Genomic DNA, 18,588 nt, shown 5'->3' with positions numbered 1-18,588 from the left:
TATTTTTGATTTTGGGGGGTAAATATGTTCTAACTTTATAAAAGGAGTGGTAAACTTTTTTCCTTATCTGTGTTATTGAGAAATTTAAAAAGAGACAGCATTCCTTCATTAAGAAAATTGAGTGGGGGGATGGATTAAATGGGTGATGGGCAATCAGGAGGGCACTTTTCAGGATGAGCGCTGGGTTTCATGTGTAAGAGATAAATCACTGGTTGCTCCTCCTGAAGTCAAGACTACACTGCATTGTTAAATAGCTTGAATATAAATAAAGAGAAAACAAAGAGAAAGAGAAGTGCTGTAACACGCTGTGAATCACCATTTGTTAGGAGCACGACTGTGAATGCATGAAATAGCATACCGGTTACATGCTCTCCAGTAAGTGATCTGAAATAAATAAGGAATGGTAAACAGGCTCTATCAGAACCTTCATTTTACATTTAAAATTCAGCATTTAGTTGAGCATTTTTCTGAGAATCCACTAATACTGAGCTAAAGAGGATGGCTCTGTATAATTTATTTCCCACCCTTTCCAACTTAGTGTCCTGCTTGTCTTTGGCCTGCTTATGGTTTTTATAAGGCCTTTATTGAAATTTTTCTGGGAGATTATACTTCTACAGTTTTCACTTATTTTGTTTTCTGTTTTCCCTTTCTCATTTCTCTCAAATATGTACAATTTTATTTCTAAACAGTCCCTCTTGCTGCTTTTCTTACTGTGCTTCTAAGGATAGTTGCCACTTTTGGAGCTCACTCACGGTTTACATTCTTTGTGTCTGGTGGATGGATTTTGTGATCGGGCCATACCGTGTGTCGGAGAGGGTCAGAATCTTTTCCCTCACTTAACGCATCGTGACCTCTGGGTGCACTGGGTCAAACAGACTGGAAATAGTTAATGTGGAGTGGAAATAGCAGTATTAGGCTGAAAGCAGAATGTAACTGAAAAAATACATATAGCAAAAAGCCTTACGGAGACAAATTGCCATCCCACTTTTTTTATTTTCTTAACTAAAGTTCTTTAGCAGTCTCTTGAACATAAATTATCTACAGTGCAGGCACAGAAACTTAGACTTTTCGATGGTCTCCAGAACAAGATTTACTGTATAAAGAATGATAGTTACAAGTCATAGGTAATACATAATGTTAGAAACCCAGGATAAAGTTTGAGGCAGGGATCCAGCACACATCCTGTCTTCTCCTCAAATGTTCCGGACAACAGAGTATAAGTCAAGGAGCCTAGTGAATGAGCATCCATGGTTTCACTTTATCATTAGAAAGACTGGATTGGAGAATGGTTTTCTCCACTCGTTTACGGGCAGAATAGCTGGCAACAGTAAGTCTTGCCAATCAGCATGTTGGGAGAGGCCTACCATGGTGTGAATGCTGCAAGAGAAAGCCTGATACATGGGCTTCTTGAAGGCTTCAGGTCAGGGAGACAAAGTGAAGAAGCCAAGTGGCTGGTACATATCTTCTGAGGAACACTCATGGGTAGTGAGATGGGTGTGTGTTAACATCACTTCTGCCAAACTAACTCACTCAGGAGAAGAAGGTGGCCCATTAGGTGTTCATTTTCCTTGGGGATGAGAGAAAAGCAGAGGTTTTTTCCTCCAGGCGGTTCAAAATGGTGTGTGTTTTGATGTGAGTTTTCTTTCTTATAGAAATATTAGTGTGGTGATTCATTGTTTGACTGTCATCAAACTATGCAAAAGATTCCAGATCACATTCTTTAAAACCCTCTAAGAGAAAAAGGAGAAATCTTTCCTTCCAGAACGGTCAAAAAGCTTGTCCTTATCTCAGATTAAAAGACGAAAACTTACACCAGTGATCACCCAAGACCTGCAGTCTCTAAACAAGTTAAACTGTTCATTTGGATGAGGAACCTTCTGATGTTATCCAAGAAGACTGTTGTTGTATTTCTGTTCATGGCAGCAGAACTAGAAAAACAATCTTCTTGGGTTAACATTTTCTATAAAGGCCCATATAATAGATAAAATGGTACCTCAGCCCCTTTACCTTGGATTATAAAAATCTTATGAGAGATGTTTTCCTGTGATTTGCACTTCTCCAAACATGCTTGTGGAATTTAACAACAACAACAACAACTAGATTCACTAAAGACCATATTAGTATTATTTTAAAACATAATAAAAGTATTTATAGTAATAATAACCTAGGCAGATTGATTTTTTTTTTCATTTGGAAAATAGAATAAGTGGTTAAAGTTTCTCAGACAGGCCTATATGTAACTTTTTTATGTAAGTACTAAAATACAAACCATGTGCCACCATCTCTCATTAAATCCAATTCAGTAGTTTTCCATTTTTCCCTCTAGAACATGGGAACCAACAGAAGGTCAAAGAGTATCAGGTGCTTAAACAAATGTTTTATGGCCATTAAATAACAAACATGATGCTTCAGGGAACTCAGGGAGTTGAAACTTCCTGGTGTGATCACTTCAAGGGAGAACTTTCAAAAGGACAGTTTCCTAAAGTAGTCTTCCCAGCATGGAGTTCCAGAAATGAGTAGAAAATCCTAGTGACTCACTTGATTCTTCCTGCCAATACATGCTCTCTCTGTATAAACACAAGAGAAGGGAACTCAATTAGAAGAGAAGGGTAGGAACCTAACCTGTCAGCTCCGTGATTTTTTCAGCCTTTTACCCACCTCCCCTTGGAAATCTCAAAAGTTGCTCTTCACATTTTGGGGACCTCTCAAGAGCCACATCCAAGTATTAATGGCCAAATGTATAAGTTTTTAAAACTAATTCACAGAGGGCACGTGGGTAGCTCAATTAAGTGTCTGACTTTTAATTTTTGGCTCAGGTCATGCTCTCACTATCCATGAGTTCAAGCTCCACATCAGGCTCTGTGCTGGCAGTGTGGAGCCTGCTTGAGATTGTGTTTCTCTCCTTCTCTCTGCTTCTTCTCCCTCTCAAAAATAAATAAATAAGCTTACAAAGATAAAGTAAAATAAAATTAATTCACAGATAAATCCATGTGGCTGGGGGAGGGATGGCTTGGCTTACTATAGTTGGTTATATGTTTAAATTTGTAAGATAATTACAATGAGATAAAGGCCATTGACTACTTAATTCTCTGTTTTAAAATACAGGCGCAACAGCCGCAGCCCGGAAGGAGGTGATAAGGAACAAGATCCGAGCAATAGGCAAAATGGCCCGAGTGTTCTCAGTTCTCAGGTGGGATCATTGTACCTGTATTTCTGTTTTGAATGTGCTCATGTGTCACTTCATAAGCATTCTGATACTTTAACCTGATAACTTAAATATTTTACTAGAAAATATTTACTTTTTCTTAGGTTTTTTTTCTTTTAAATGGAATTGTTCATTCCTTACTCTCTTAGTCACACTGAAGTATACTAAATTATTTCTATAGAGAAAGCCGCTAACTGGACTACTTCCTGTTTTATCATCCTCTTTGCTGCTGGACTTTAAAACACAATAGGTTGAACTTGTAGTGACATAGGAAACCTGTTATAATTCATTTTAGTTTTCATTCTGGCTCTGTGGTAAAAGATGAATTTATCAGGTACATTTCAGTAGATTTCTGGGAAATGAATGTTTACCATCGAGCTGGTTCATGTGAACATATGTTATTCTAATAAATCATGGAAAGAAAAAACAGCTATTTAATGTTACAATTCACCTGTAGTAGTTATTTTTTAAATAGATCATGAATCATGTTATTCTTAATCCTGCATTAGAAAACAAGTATTTCCCTAGAGAGAATTAACTCCACTTCTCTTAAATTTAAATTCTATTATCTACTGTTAGGTAAAACAAAGTAACTTACACTTCTCTTCAAAAAAATTGCTGTGAAATATGACATGATTATATGTGAGGAGTATATGGTCAATTCGCAGTTACTCATTTATAAGGATAAATAGGAATACCTTGAGAAATAGTCCATTTCCATCTTATATGGTTCATAACCTAATTTTTGCCAAATTTTGTCTCACTTCTTCCTCCTAGAGTAGCTACATGGGCCCTTTTGATTTCTCCTCTGGCTATTTCTAGTGTACTCCTGATAGAGTCACTAAAGGATAACTAAACAGCTCGATGCCAATAGCAGGGAGCCATGAGAAAGATGAAAAGCAGTATCAGCCTTTCTTAAAACACCAAATCAAAGTCAACAATAGCTCTGCGTCAGCCAGCCAAATCCTGAAAAGTCCTGTTAAAGCTGAAAATCGAGTATCGTTGCTCCTCACAGCCTAACAAATGAGGCTGCCTCTGCTCTAATGCTTTCTATCCCTGGCAGAATTATCAGGACTCATTCATTCAGTCATAAGTACGTTAAAACTTAAAGCACTGATCAGGCACCTTGAAGGAAAAAAACAATACAGGGGATAGCAAGTGGGAGATGAGGCACTGCTTTCAGTATGTGGCCAACAAAGAACTTTCTGAATAGTAGCATTTGAGTGGTAAGTGGGGGGTGACCTTCATGAAGATACGGAAGTAAAGATGTTTAAGGCAAAAGTGCAAAGATTCTTAGATAGAAACCAGCACTTTTAAGGACCAGCAAGGAGATCTATGTGGCTGGAAAAGTGCCCGCTGGAGGCAAGAGACCGTGTGACGGTCATAAGCTCAACTACTACTTCTTTTTTGTCAATTCCTTGTTTATTATGCCTCAGATTTACAAAGAAACATTATTTTATTTTTATTACCTGAAGTCTCTGTGAGAAGAAGTAAACAGCTCCAAAAGTTCCAAGTGAAAGTATATTTCACTTGGAGAAGCCTTTCTTAATATAAAAATTTGGTTTCCCTCTCTGTTAGTCTTCAAACCACATGAAAGTGGGAGGGGCCATGCTGGAGAATCATAGGTACATCTTAAAACTGCAAGGCCCTCCAGCCACTGCCAGTGGATGCATAAACCCTAATTATTCTCATCTGAGAAATGATCCATTTGCACCCAGTGATGATCAGTGACTTGACTAAGATAGCACACATTGACAGAAAATATAAACAAGGTTTATTTTATGGTTTTCCTATATTAAACGCATCTATACTAAATCTGCAGAATGCAAGGGAGGTCATAGCCCGAGAAAGCTTAGTAAATAATATTGAGTATTAAATGTGTACAATATACTGAGTTAGGCACACCAAATACCAAATCGGAATGACAGACATGTTGACAACAAACTTACATACGACAATGACACGTGTGCTAAATACATGAAGAGATGCTCTGCTATGGAAGAGAACGGGGGGCTCCAGGGAGCTCTTCTGTTCCCTGAAAAAAAAAATGTTCATGAAGAGGCTGACAGTGAAGGAGTACCAGGAAGGAGAGGCTGGATTCCATTAGGTGGTGAATTGTGGTAAAGGCATGCCTGGAGGCTGAGAAGTCATCAAGAACATAGTCACGTGTTCCTAAGAGCAACATTTTATGGGCACTTGCTAAGGGCCAGGTGCCATGGCTCGTGGCGCTTGCATGTGACAGTAATCCACATGGCAAATTTGCAAGCGAGGCAAGGTGTCCAAACTCAGTTAGTGAGCAGTGCTACTGAGTGTCTGACTTGAACAATATGGTCAGTGAATTCTAAGTATTCAAAAGAGCTGGATGGTAAGACATGAAGGTAGGTGAGGAATCTAGTGAAAAGTGGACCTGAAGATGTATTTAAGTCCAGATCCTCAACACAACCTTGAATAGCATGATAAAGTATTTAATATTCTGTGTGGAAGCAGTGAGGGTCTGGTGGTGTAAGTTTTCAGAGAATGAGAGGCGTGCTCTGACCCTTGTTTAGGTATTACATGTTAATGGCAGTGTGAAGACTGGTTAACATGATGACTAATTGATGTCAGGGAGGACATTTTGGAAGCTATTGAAATAATCCGAGCAAATTAAGCCATAGGAGGAAAGATACAAAGGAAGAGACAAACTAAAAGGAATTTGTGAAGCTCAAAGTTTTAACATGTAATGAATGAATGAGAATGGTGGTACAAGAGGCCTGATTTTGAATATGAATGCAAAGAAAAAGAAAGTTCTTTTCTCTTTTTAATTTTTTAAATGTTGATTTATTGAGAGAGAGAGAGAGAGAGAGCGCATGCACACACAAGCAGAGAGGGAAAAAAGGAGGGAGAAAGATAATCTCAAGCAGGCTTCATGCTGTCAGCGTAGCACCTGACATGGAGCTCAATCTCAGGATATATTAGATCGTGACCAGAGCAAAAATCAAGAGTCTGACACTCACCCAGCTGAGCCACCCAGGTGCTCCAGTATGTTCATTTATTTAGAGATACTCCCAATTTCCAAATCCATATATTAGCATTTAAGATATTTCTTCTTTATGTGACCTCTACACATTTGACAGCAGAAGCTTGAAAAGGTTGCAATACCTGTATGAGGGTAAACAATGATTTGTAAACATCTCAAACCTCGTATTTCTAAGCACACTGCAGTAAAGGATATAGAAATCTAAAATGTGGATAACACTGCCATTCTTCATTCTGTCTTCCTTTTACTCATTCTTTTCATAAATGTTTTTTTGAATGTGGACTATATACTGTGCTATTCTGGTCTAGATACTTAAAAAAAAAAACAAGAGAAAATAAACTGTATAGTTTTTCAGGGGTGATATGTGCTTTAATAAAATAAAATTAAGGAAAGGTAGGGACAATAGAAGGTGAATATTATTTTAAGTAGCTTCTAAAGGAAATCCTCACTTAGAGGGTGATGATTGAGCAGAGATTCGAAGGCAAGGAGGTAATGAACCTTGCAGATACTGGGGGAGTTTCTTTTGGCGGTGATGAAAATATTTTAAAATTGCTTACGGTGATTGTTTCACAACTCTGCGAATACACTAAAAACAATTGATTACATCACATGCTTTAAATGGATGAATAATGTGGGATGTTAATTATACTCAATAAAGCTGTCTTAAAAGAGAAGTGGCAAGATGCTGGCAATACAGTGAGCCCCCAAAGTTGGCTGATTGAGTGGAGATGCAGGGTGGTAGAGAGAGAGAGAGGATAGGAGTGAAGGGGCGATGCGTTAAGCTTAACTAAAAGATGAAGTTGAAGAAAGCCTGCCGAAGTAGCAGTTTTGGGGAGTAATGTTTTGAATTCTGTTGGGGGGAGGGGAGGGCACCTGGGTGGTTTGGTCAGTTGAGCATCTGATTCTTGATTTTGGCTCAGATCATGATCTTACAGTTCCTGGGATGGAGCCCCACATCGGACTCTGAGCTGCTTTGGATTCTCTCTTCCTCTCTCTCTGCCCCTCCCCTGCTTGCTCGCTCTCTCTCTCTCTCTCTCAAAATAAACGTAAAAAAAAAAAAACAGAAGTCTGTTTGGGTCATGTTAGACATCTTCATAAAAATGTGGCATTGGTAGTTCTACATATTGTAAACATTATGCCTATATATGTAAGTATATATGTATTATAACATTTTTTTCTGATTATGTAGGATTTCTTCTATGTGAAAAGATATGAGCTTATTCCCATTTCATGGTTATTTAATCATTATGATTTATTAATAAATCAAAGTGAATAATAGTGCTGTGACTAATAATATAATTGAAATGATGATGTACATAAGACTGTAAAACAGTTGTCACAATGAGTAATACAATGTTATATTAGCAAATCAGTGGGGAAAGAGACTGTTGAACAGAAATGGTGAGAAACGTTACCAGTTGCTTCACTGTCTGGTTGTCATTATTTGTGCTTATGATATGATGTCAAAATTACTTAATAGCCCCTGAATGTAACTGCTCGTGCCCTAATCCATAAACCATGGAGTTTTTAAAATCTCTCATATTTACTCTTTGGTCTTCTCTCTCAAGAAAAGTCAGTCCCACTTAACTTCTGCTGAGCCTTGGCTGGAAAATTTACCTCCAAACTCTCCATGGCTCATTTTTAACATATTTACAGTATCAACAATGGGTGCCCAGCAAACTCTCTGTATCCTGACACCTGCTTACAAAATGTAAATTTAGGACTCAGAAAAGGTTGAACCTGCACGAGCGTGTAATTATAAACTCTGTCAGAGCAACTATTCATTGGCATAACATTACTTTTATATGATTGTATAAAAATATACTATGTTTAGGAGCTCCTGAGTGGCTCAGTCAGTTAAGCGTCTGACTCTTGACAGTGAGGCTCATGTCGTCATCTCACCATCCGTCCGTGAGTTCAAGCGCCACCTCAGGTTCTGTGCTGACAACATGGAGCCTACTTGGAATTCTGTCTCCCTCTCCCTCTGCCTTTCCCCTGCTTGCTCTCTCTCTCTCAAAAAGAAACATTTAAAAATACATACATACTATGTTTTAAGGAAAATAAAAATCCAGAGAGCCTAGATTTGAGTTCTACTATGCATCTCCTGCCCCTCTGCATGTCTTTTCTTCCTTTTGAAAGAAAACAAAAGCTAATGTCTTCTCTCCCCGTGTCCCTTTCCAGAGAAGAGAGTGAGAGCGTGCTAACACTGAAAGGCTTGACTCCCACCGGCATGCTCCCCAGCGGAGTGCTTTCTGGAGGGAAGCAGACACTGCAAAGCGGTAAGCAGACGCGTTGGTATCGGGTAGGACCGTGTGCCCGGGCATCTCCGTCCGCGGTGTTTTTAGCCTGATTCGTTCCTCCATTTAAGCTCGGCCTTGGTCTTCAGTTCTTCTCAGCGGGAAGAAGGGCTGAAACCCCACATCAGTTTGACCAGTCGTGTCCGACAGAATAGCGTCCCTCTTCACAGGAATGCGGGTTCCTCCGCTGCCCACCATCCACCCACGTACACCCTAACCGCATAGTCAGCCCCCACCTGGAGATGACTCACTTTGGTTGTCTACACGCCTGATAGCGTGGACAGCTTGGAGCCGTTACGTTGCTAAAAAGGATTTTTTTATGACGCTTTTGCTAAATGTTCTGGTTAGCTGTCTGATTGAAAAAAATAAACACTCACATAAATACACATCCGTTATGGTCTAGATTCTAGTGGAGAATGGAAGAACATTTAAAAGGGCGATTTCGTCACCTGCTTGAATAGATATTGGGAGTCCTAAGTGTCTGTTCTCTGATTTCTCCATCCAGAACTTAAGAGACTGAGTAGAACCACAGTTTATTTTTGGAAGAGAATGAAAACATTTCCTTTAAGATAGTTTTTTTTAAATTAAAATGTTTGCTGTCCAGTAGACATTTTTGTGATGATGGAAATTCTGTATCTGTGCAGGGGCCACTGGTAACATGGCTATCAGGCAGTTGAAACATAGCTAGTCCAAACCAAGAAACTGAAACAGATTTTTTAAACTTTAGCTAATTTTTATTAATTTGCTTTCAATAGCCGTATGTGACTAGTGGCCACCAAATCAGACAGCACAGTTGATATATTTTCTTTTCCGTTTGTTAATTTTGTCTTGCTATTTTAACTAATGCTACCATTAATTAGAGTCCAATTTTAATGATACTTTATGAAAATTTACTATTAGATTAGACTTTAAATCAATGAATAAAAGTCAATAAAACAGAAATATGCTATAACATTTTAAAAACTAATCTCAGCCTCTTGCTTAATTTTCCATATCTTTTCCTGAATCTTCTTTTTGTGTGTGTGTGCTTTTTTGTTTGGTTTTTTTTTTGTGTTTTTTTTTTTTTCTATCTCTATCCCTTAATCTAGAAGATGAAAGTATTCTTATGGTTGGTTACTTGATTTAGGCACACCTTCTACATAGAGTCATGTTCAACATCACTGTAATTTTATTTTCATATGAATTTATTCCAAAATCAACATCTTAGTTCCCACAAAAGGAACAAATTTGTAAATGAAGATAGGAAAATACATCGAAGTACATTTCCTCTTGATTTATATCTAAAGATAATTTTAATGACTTAAAAAAAAAACTTCTCCCACCAAAACAAACATGCTTTTTAACAAATGAACATAAATGAATCATTTATATGCATAAAACACAGCTACCTAATTGACTGAAATCTGCTTAGTTTCTGATAAGCACATTTTAAGGCACAACAGGTGTATTGTCAGAAACTGTGGGCCACATTTGCTTTGAAAGGAAACACTTAATAATGGGCAGTGCATATTTCTGATATGTTGGTGCTGGTGTGGTTCCAGATTTTTTGCTTTACGTTTGAACTTCAGTTACTTAAGTTCTTAGAATTCTTTGTTTTGTTTCTAGATTTTTCACTTGTATGTTTACTTAGATTATTCAGTTTCCTTTTCTGTTACGTTCTGTTAAATCCATTGGTGTGAGTTGTTCTGTGTGGAGCTCTCACACACACAAACGCATACACATAGACTAGACACAAGGGTTGGAACCCCGTTAGTCCTGAGAACTTGAAAACTCAGTATGGATTTTAAAGCACATACATTAAAATGATTTCAGAATCCACTGTTGGGATTTCAAATTGTCAAAAAGAAGAAACTGCTTAAAGCTTTACTGTTTAGCTTTTCTCCATGGTGGCAAACATTTTACATTTTCACCTTAAGGGATCAGAAGGCACTGTAAGGAAATTATAGTGCTCGTTTGGCAGTTGCTCTAGTCTTGCAACTTTAAATTATAAGAGATATGCAAATTAAAGTCAAGGGGTAGAATTTTAATATTAAACATTTTGGAGTTAACAGAGAAGTTTTGCATCCTAGCACTTAATTAGGGAAATATCAACTAGCCTTAATAACATGGAAAGGCTCATACACCTGGACTAGTGAGAATACAGATGCTAACCTTATTACAAAAAATTGCTGATAAAGCAATGGGCTTTTAGCCTCTGAAAGTTGCTGAGGTTTCAGTATTTAGACTGCCTCTTCTTTAAAATGCTGATAGAATTCTTACTGCAACTGACATGTTACCACTTGATTATAGCATTTCAGGAATTTCATTTCCAAAGATGGTATTCCAGTAAAGAAAACTTATTTTCAGTTGGGTAGCCTGGCAAAGGGACCCTGGACTCTATACTTCATTGCCTCCGTTTCCCCTTCTCCCTCACTGCTCCAGACACACTTGGTGTTGGTCTTTGAAGAGTTAGATACACTATCAAGTCAGATGCATTGATTTGATTCTTCCTCTAAATTCACACACACACAGACACCCACAGACACACACTCCACCTTTGCACCACACTAGGAATCGCACCACTTAATACTGAATAGTGTGAATTATGCCACCAATGTTATGACACTGTTTCGAGGTCTGCTATTATGTCTGGCGTTTTAAAATCTTAGATCACCAGGCATAGCAGTGGTTTTATTGTCCTTTCTGTGTCAGATGTACATGTTAGAGTAACCTCGTCCCTTATCGATTCCATCTAAATAAAACTGTCCTGTGTTCCTCAAGGGTTCATCATTTTGTCATTTATTAAACAAAACTCAGTTCACTCAGATAGGTGTATCCAGCTCATAAAATAAGCTCACTTTTGTTGTGGTTTTTCTTTCTTTATACCGTTTCTGTTTTATTGTCTGTGCCAGAATCCAGCACTTACAGGAGCATTAATACTCTGAGCTCCCTTGAACGTCACTGATTTGTTCTTAGAATTAAAAATCCTCTGCTCATTTTTCTCATTCATTTTGCACCCCCTTTCTTCTCTTCAGCTACTGTTGAGGCTATTGAGGCTGATGAAGGTAAATTGGCCAGTCCCCTTTCTGTTGTATCTACAACAGATAAGGGCTCTGCTGGGTGTATTCATTTTTTTTATTATTTTATTATTTTATTTTTTGCTGTAGCTTGTACAGAGTGTGTGGGTGTTGGGCTAACAGTTGTGGCTCAGTATTAACCAACATGTTCTTGCTTTAAAGGGGAAAATGTCCTTTTATGGCTTGTTTGTTTGTTTATTTTTTCCCTTAAAGCTATGTTTGACTTCGTATACAATGAACCTAGTATAATCACAGAAAACCAAAGGATTATATATCTTGAACGATGTGGGGTGGGGGTTGTAGCTTCTGTTTTGACAACTATCGTATAAAATAATATTCTTTGAGTTGAACCATGTCCCTCCCTCAAATCATTTTCAGTCAGCACTGAAAAAGGAGAGGAGAATAATAGCTTTATTAATTCTAGTCTTCAGAAGTTTCTAGCAAAAAAAAAAAAAAAGCGTTCATTTGAATAGTGCTTTGTTGTAGTTCAACATAATTTATGTCTCTAAGAAATATTCCAGCACGAGACAGTCGTGCATGAGATAAAGAGTTCTGAGAGTCTTACAAATTTTGACCTACTGGTATTTGTAGGACAGTTAGCACCAGCAAGATGCTATAGAGTTCAGAGCTACCCAGTGGCTGTGGCAGTGGCCATTACAAGAACAGTGACAGTCCAGTCCTCACTCAGTGGACTGTTCTCTGTCTGCTTTGAGTCAGGGACTGCGCTAGGTGCCGTCGGGGAAATCCAGAACTGTATATACGTCACCCACTGTGCCCTAGCACTACTCAAGGACTACAGCATTGACCCTCTAGAAACTACTTTTGAATCAAGGGCTTAAAAAATACATAGGTATGAGAGAACTGTGTATCAGAATACTGTCTAATATTATCCCCACCATATCCTCTGGAAATTTTTTTAAAAAGAATAATTTGAAGTTCCCCTTTAAAACAAAATTCTTCAGTTGTATTTTGTTCTTGCAAGATCACGTTTTATTTTTCCCAAAATTGTGTGTGTATGGTCCTTTGATAATGATGTGAAAAGTGCCACTTTAGACTGTGGAATTTGCATATGATTTGGATACAGTAGGAGAAATGACAGCACTGTAAGAGAAAATACAACTGCTTCCTAAATAGCAGTGAATCGACTGCTATTTATGTGGGAATTCTCTATTCCTCTTGGCAAATTCTAATCTGCAGTGTGCATTCTTGTGGATAGTTTGGCTGTTTTCTGTGGTTTCTGTGACTCTGTGTCGTGTTAAGTATACTACCAATGTAAATTGCTAATACCCATTGTCTGACCAGCAACTACAGCAGAGCACATTCTTCGGTACCAGGGTAGACAGTTTGATCAAAGATGGAGCCCCATTCCGGACACATCCATCGTTCTAGCTAGATTCTCAATGTCTACGCTCTCACCCTATTGGCTTTTCAAACCTAGAGCTTCCTCGTTTGCCATTGAAATTAGTAAGATCGCTTCACAAATTATCACGTTAACAAACTTTTTATTTATTCATTACGATGAAATGATATTCACAGTGGTTTAGAAAACGAATAGAATACCACTCTGTGCCACTATTCTGTCCCTCAAAATAATTGCATTTTCAGGGTGGGTGCTCATTAGAAGCCTCTATTATTTTGCAATTTATTATCGATTTAGAGAAGAATTAAGAAGCTTTGCTTTGGGCCTTGGTCTTTCCCCATTTCCCCATCTTCTTCCTCTCATAACTGACTAATCACCATTTTGCTAACCTTTAAAGTGCAGAGGGGTGGTACACTGTTTCTTGTCATGTAATGAGTTTGGAAGCAACTGTGTATATCTTTGAAGAATCTCATCATACTAATAAAAGGCACTGCACCTTTGGGTAGAAATGGCGGGCAAAGTTTCAAATTGAAACTGCTTTCCTTCCCACCCCCCCCTCAAATAAGGTGGGGAGGATAAAGGTACCATGAGATTGTCCTTGATCAGCTATGGAGATACAGCCCAATTCAGCACTGGTGATTGGCCCTTCAATATCTGGCTTGCCCATCGCAGGAAGTAAAGCAAACCGATGTCATTGGTTGCCCAATTATGTACTTTATTTTTAACTCACTGGTTGGTTTGTGCACCTGCTGTTGAAATCCTTAAGTTTCTTGAACAAATGCCTTGTCTATGTTGGGAGTACACTAAGGGTTAATGAAAAAAGTCAAATATCCACACTTCCTCTTGAGAATCCACATTTTCACTGAAAAGGGCCCAAACCAATCCTGTCCTTTTTGCTAAAAGTTCTGAAAGGCATTTTCTCCTTATTCTTGAACCGTTAACTTTACTTACATCTATATTGATCTACTAAGAAAGCGTTTTTCTTTGATTTAGGCAGTAATGGATATCAGGTGAACATCAGTTTGACCTGTTTTGCTGCTGAAGGGCAGATGACGTTTTTCTACTTCGTCCTCATGATTTTTCTGAGTTTCTCTTACTTTATCACCCACTTGACCATGCTTCCAAAGTTGAGTTGGAGAAGCAGGAGTTTATAATTTCTGTTTTTTCCTCATGCCACCATTGAGTTGTTTGCCAAGAAGGTCTTTCTGGGATTCTGAGATGGCAAAGTTAATTACTCTTGTAGCCTCTTACCTTTCGCTCTAAAGGCCTCTACTAGACTTTGAGACCTAGCTCGCCTGACTCTACTGCATTTGCCACGACTAGCACAGTGGAATAGCAAAAGTAAGGCTGTGTTAACGGTCTGTCTAGGTTAGGGTGTTTGATACAATAATCATTTTAATGACGTGGCCAGCCGATGCTCAATCTAGATCCCTGTCCCTGGTAGCAACTTTCTTCTTTACATATCCACTTCGCATTTCGTTGATCTAAACGCTCACGAAGACCAGAGAAATGTTTACCTTTTACTAACTTGAAGAGGACATTTTGGTTGGCAAGAGACATTGGCTGTTTTCAAACCTTTTGGTTATCTTCGGGTATGGTAAGGAGTCTGTTGTGTTGTGTTCAGGTCCCGTCATTTTGTTCTCTACTAAAGGATTCCCCTCACTCACTGCGAAATCTCTAACCTCACCTGATGCAAAGCTGTGCCCTTTGCTTTCCTCCGGCTAACCTCTAACTTTTCTTTTTTTTTTTTTTTTTTTAATGATTTTCTGTTTAGCCATCAAAGGATTTTCACCACAACATAAGATCACTAGCTTCGAGGAGGCCAAGGGCTTAGACCGAATTAATGAGAGGATGCCACCCCGCAGAGACGCCATGCCCTCTGACGCCAACCTTAACTCCATCAACAAGGCTCTCGCCTCAGAGACTAACGGCACAGACAGCAATGGCAGTAATAGCAGCAATATCCAGTGACCACTTCCTGTTCACTTTCTTTTTTTTTTTTTTTGAGCTGCAGGGCATGATGGGATTGCTGCCTATCAGCAGTTGGGTGTTCTTGCCTCTGACGGTAGCTTATTTGCTCTGGGGGCCAGGAATTGGATTCAGTTTACACTATCATTAAAAAAAGAGGGAGAGAGATAATAAACTATATTTTGGTGGAGGTGGTGATTAAACACCTCTTTGGGGTATGCCTTTTAAAAATGCTTATAGGAAAAAAATTTAAAAAGAAAGCTAACGCTAGTATATACTGCAATGTTAGGGGAATGAACATGTTTTCCTACTGCATTGGGGACTTCTAGATAGGTTAATGAAAGGTCTTTTATTATGTTACTGGACACGAAAACTTTGTCTAATTTCTTACTCTATTGTACGTTTACAGTTGCAGCACTAAAAATGGATGACATCAAACATTTTTAACAAAATGATGTACAAACTAAATAAGGACTATTTATTGATAATGTTTTGCTACTCTTGTCAGACAATGGCTATAAAATGAATTAGGCAGTCTTAAAAAAAAAAAACAGAAAAAGAAAAAAAAAGAATGTTGCAAATTTGTTAAAATGCCAAAAAGGACAGTTTAATTTTGTACAGATTATGCTTACCTCAGGTTTCTTTAGTGTGCTTGAATGCTCTTCTTTCCATATAACACTTATCTTATTAATTTAGCAATGAATATCATTTCTTTTCTTTTAAGTTTTAAAAAAACTGGAATAATTACATCTATCTTTTTTTGCTGTTTATATTTAGGGGTTTTTTTTTTGTTGATAAATCAAGTCTTGGTTGTGGCTTCCTGAATTAAATATTTATGAGTGGTGCATTTTTAAGTATAGTGAACAAGACACCATATTAAGTACAGTGATAAAGCATCTATATTCTGTAAAAAAAAAAAAAAATCTGCCTATGCATGTTTTTTAAGAAAAAAAAAAAATGGCTGTATCGGCCTGTATGGGACTGTAATGCGCTTAGTGGTCTGACATATACTGGAAATGTATGTATACTGGCGTACTTTATATTCTCTAAAATGCTTAATGCCTTTGAAATTTTGTAATCAAAAAAGCTTTGAAAAAATCTAAAGGGGAGAGTATTCTTAAAAGTTTTTAACATAAGCTTGTCAGTGCACATATAGATGGTTAGCATGTTTAGCAACCCTTGTGAAATTTAAATAAGTTTGTAGTTACATGTGAAACTCTAAATGCATGGTAACTTAATGTCATCACGGTTTAGTTCTTTCGTTCTGTTCTGTCATGTGCCACAAAATATGTACTTTTTTCACTTTTTTCCCTTTGTATATCAGTTACGGGTTACAACTGGTTCATTCTGAAAACAACAAGAGTCCATTCATATTTTTTAACAATTGTATAAGTGCCCAAGTAATTCACTACAGCCTAAAGCCTTGCCTTTGTAATTTGACTTCTGAAATGTTGGCAATCAAAGCATGCACTTGTAACAATGACAAAGACAAAGCATTTTATATTACTACTCAATAAAATGTGCATGAACTTAAAGAACTCTCATCCTTTCACTGAGTCTGCTGAAGGGAGTCAAGTTCACAACCACCATGCTGTCTTCTAGGTGCTGGGCCCACACCATGCATCACAGATGTACTCCCGCAGGCCACTCTGAGGGCCTGGTGATCTCAGGTGTGGCGCCTACTTCCGCTGTAAGATCTTGGTGGATTGTGTCTCAAATCAGACAAGAGAAATGTACTTAAAAGAGCAAATGCCATCTTCTGGCTCCCTTGAGTGTGGGAGCCAGTCAAGAAACCAGAGCATCCCTTTTCCTTAAAAAACAAAAATTGTTATCAGGTTGGTTCAGTTGTATTGGATGCCCTATCCGCTAAAGCAAAAAGAACTAAGTGCATTTTTCATCACAGAAGAGAATTGCATTTGTATGGATATGAAATTTGTATACCGGCGCTTTGGCTAATATCTAATCACCTGAAGATTTAAGATACACCAGATTCCCGTTTGTTTCTAACATTGTTCATTTTCAGTGCACTTTGTTTTATGTAATAAAGTATGCCTGTGACATTAAATAATTAAGAATATGGCAATTAGTGACATAGTGTACCAAAACAAAGATGTTCTAGATATATTCTCTGACAAAGACTATCCCAAATTCACTTTAATGACTTCAAACATGTTTTCCTATGGATATATTTCCATCCTTAAAAAATGACATCCAAGGAAAATACTTAGATGCAGCCTATTAGAACGATGTGAAAGAAATGGTAATTCTGATACTGAGGTGTTTATTTTCTTTCTTATAACTGCAGAGAAAAAATCCTGACCCAAAAAAAAAAAAAGAGAAAAGAAAAAAAATTCATCTGGGGGGATTCCTTTCTTTTACAATTGTGCTGAGGCAACTATGGCATAGAAATAAACATTTGACATTAAAATAAGCAGTTGATGTGAGTATTGCTTGGTCTTTCTGGTCAGTAGTTAGGAAAGTAACGCTGTATATTTTTGCAGAATAGCTCAGTCTACCAAAGAAACCAGCGTAGAACTGAAGTTATTTCCCCAAAAGGGATACCACTACCAGATCATCAGTGATTAGAGCTTTCTCCTTTACTTTTGGAGAAACTGTTGGTTGAGTTATGTATGCCACCGGACCTTTGGCTGTACATACACACATACGTGCGCGTGTGCAAACACACACACACACACACACAGAGAAACAACCTCCTGTCCCCTCCACCCACGCCTAAGGTGACTTACTTCAAGAGGTTCAAACTCAGTGCTGACTGGTCATCTAGCTTTTTAAGGAGCGGGAGTTAGATTTGACTGACTCCAGGTTGGCAATATTTCTTATCCAAAGTATTCTCTACTTTTAGTCTTTTAAAATATTTTTGAAGAAAGAAAACTCTTCGGAGACTAAGAGGGGATAATGAGGGGAACAAAGCGGTGGGGTGAGGAACATCCCTGTATATGGAAAGTGGCATGCCTTAGGGTATAGTATCAAGGTGGAAGTATCTTCTATCAACAGCCCAGAAAATGTCATGGTGACGCTAAAGTCCCCAGAGTGATCTTGTCCTGAAACATTTCTTTCTCCCCCACCTCCTCACCTTCATGTGAAATAATAAACTTTAGTACCCATCCAACCTTCTGCCTTGAAACCAGGGCCCTGATGTGAAGCCAGCACCACAGGAGGGACAGTGGGAATGGCCTTCCTAAAATGTCTCCCACTTTTCCTTGACTACTTCATACCTGACTCACCGGCTTCCTCTTGTCACGCTTAGTTAAGAAGCAGAGACCTTTCAGTTTTCCCTGCCTGACTGCCTGCATTTCTTCAAACTTGGAGGGCCCCTTGAGTTCAACAAATCTGAGCTCCCTGAACTAAAGATATGACCATTTCCATTTGTCTGTGGCTTTGCACTTTATTCATTCAACAAACATCGAGTCTCTACTATGTTCTCTCACTATTCTTCTAGATTCGTATTTTACACACACACACACACACACACACACACACACACACAAAAGGTGGCAATCAGGACAACATATGTTAAATGTTAGCATTCCACCAAATAGTATGTCAGTGTCTGGCTTAACATGCTTTTTAATGCCATTTTGACTCTCTGTTTCCTGGATATTCCTTCCTGATATATTTTATTGATAATATTAACAAGAAAAGCCTCTGGTGAGGCCCTTTCATGA

At 38.2% G+C, this 18,588-nt stretch overlaps 1 protein-coding gene across 2 annotated transcripts in view; it reads left to right on the top strand.

Annotated features, from left to right (window-relative positions):
- The window catches only part of PPP3CA (protein phosphatase 3 catalytic subunit alpha), a 320,335-nt gene extending 305,396 nt beyond the window's left edge, over window positions 1-14,939 (top strand). The window contains exons 11-14 of one of the 2 annotated variants that reach the window (XM_077755738.1): window positions 3,106-3,190; window positions 8,403-8,500; window positions 11,533-11,562; window positions 14,709-14,939. In XM_077755738.1, coding sequence (XP_077611864.1) covers window positions 3,106-3,190; window positions 8,403-8,500; window positions 11,533-11,562; window positions 14,709-14,905 — 410 coding nt within the window. In that variant the 3' untranslated portion in view covers window positions 14,906-14,939. The remainder of the gene's footprint in view (window positions 1-3,105; window positions 3,191-8,402; window positions 8,501-11,532; window positions 11,563-14,708) is intronic. The other variant, XM_077755739.1, reaches the window with a different exon arrangement.
- Window positions 14,940-18,588: the final 3,649 nt, after the last annotated feature.

Source organism: Crocuta crocuta, unplaced genomic scaffold (assembly GCF_008692635.1).
Source record: "Crocuta crocuta isolate KB4526 unplaced genomic scaffold, BGI_CrCroc_1.0 scaffold92, whole genome shotgun sequence".
In the NCBI taxonomy this organism is placed as follows: Eukaryota; Metazoa; Chordata; class Mammalia; order Carnivora; family Hyaenidae; genus Crocuta; species Crocuta crocuta.
Note: the sequence above shows the minus strand (reverse complement) of the source record. Positions and strands in the feature narration are given on the sequence as shown.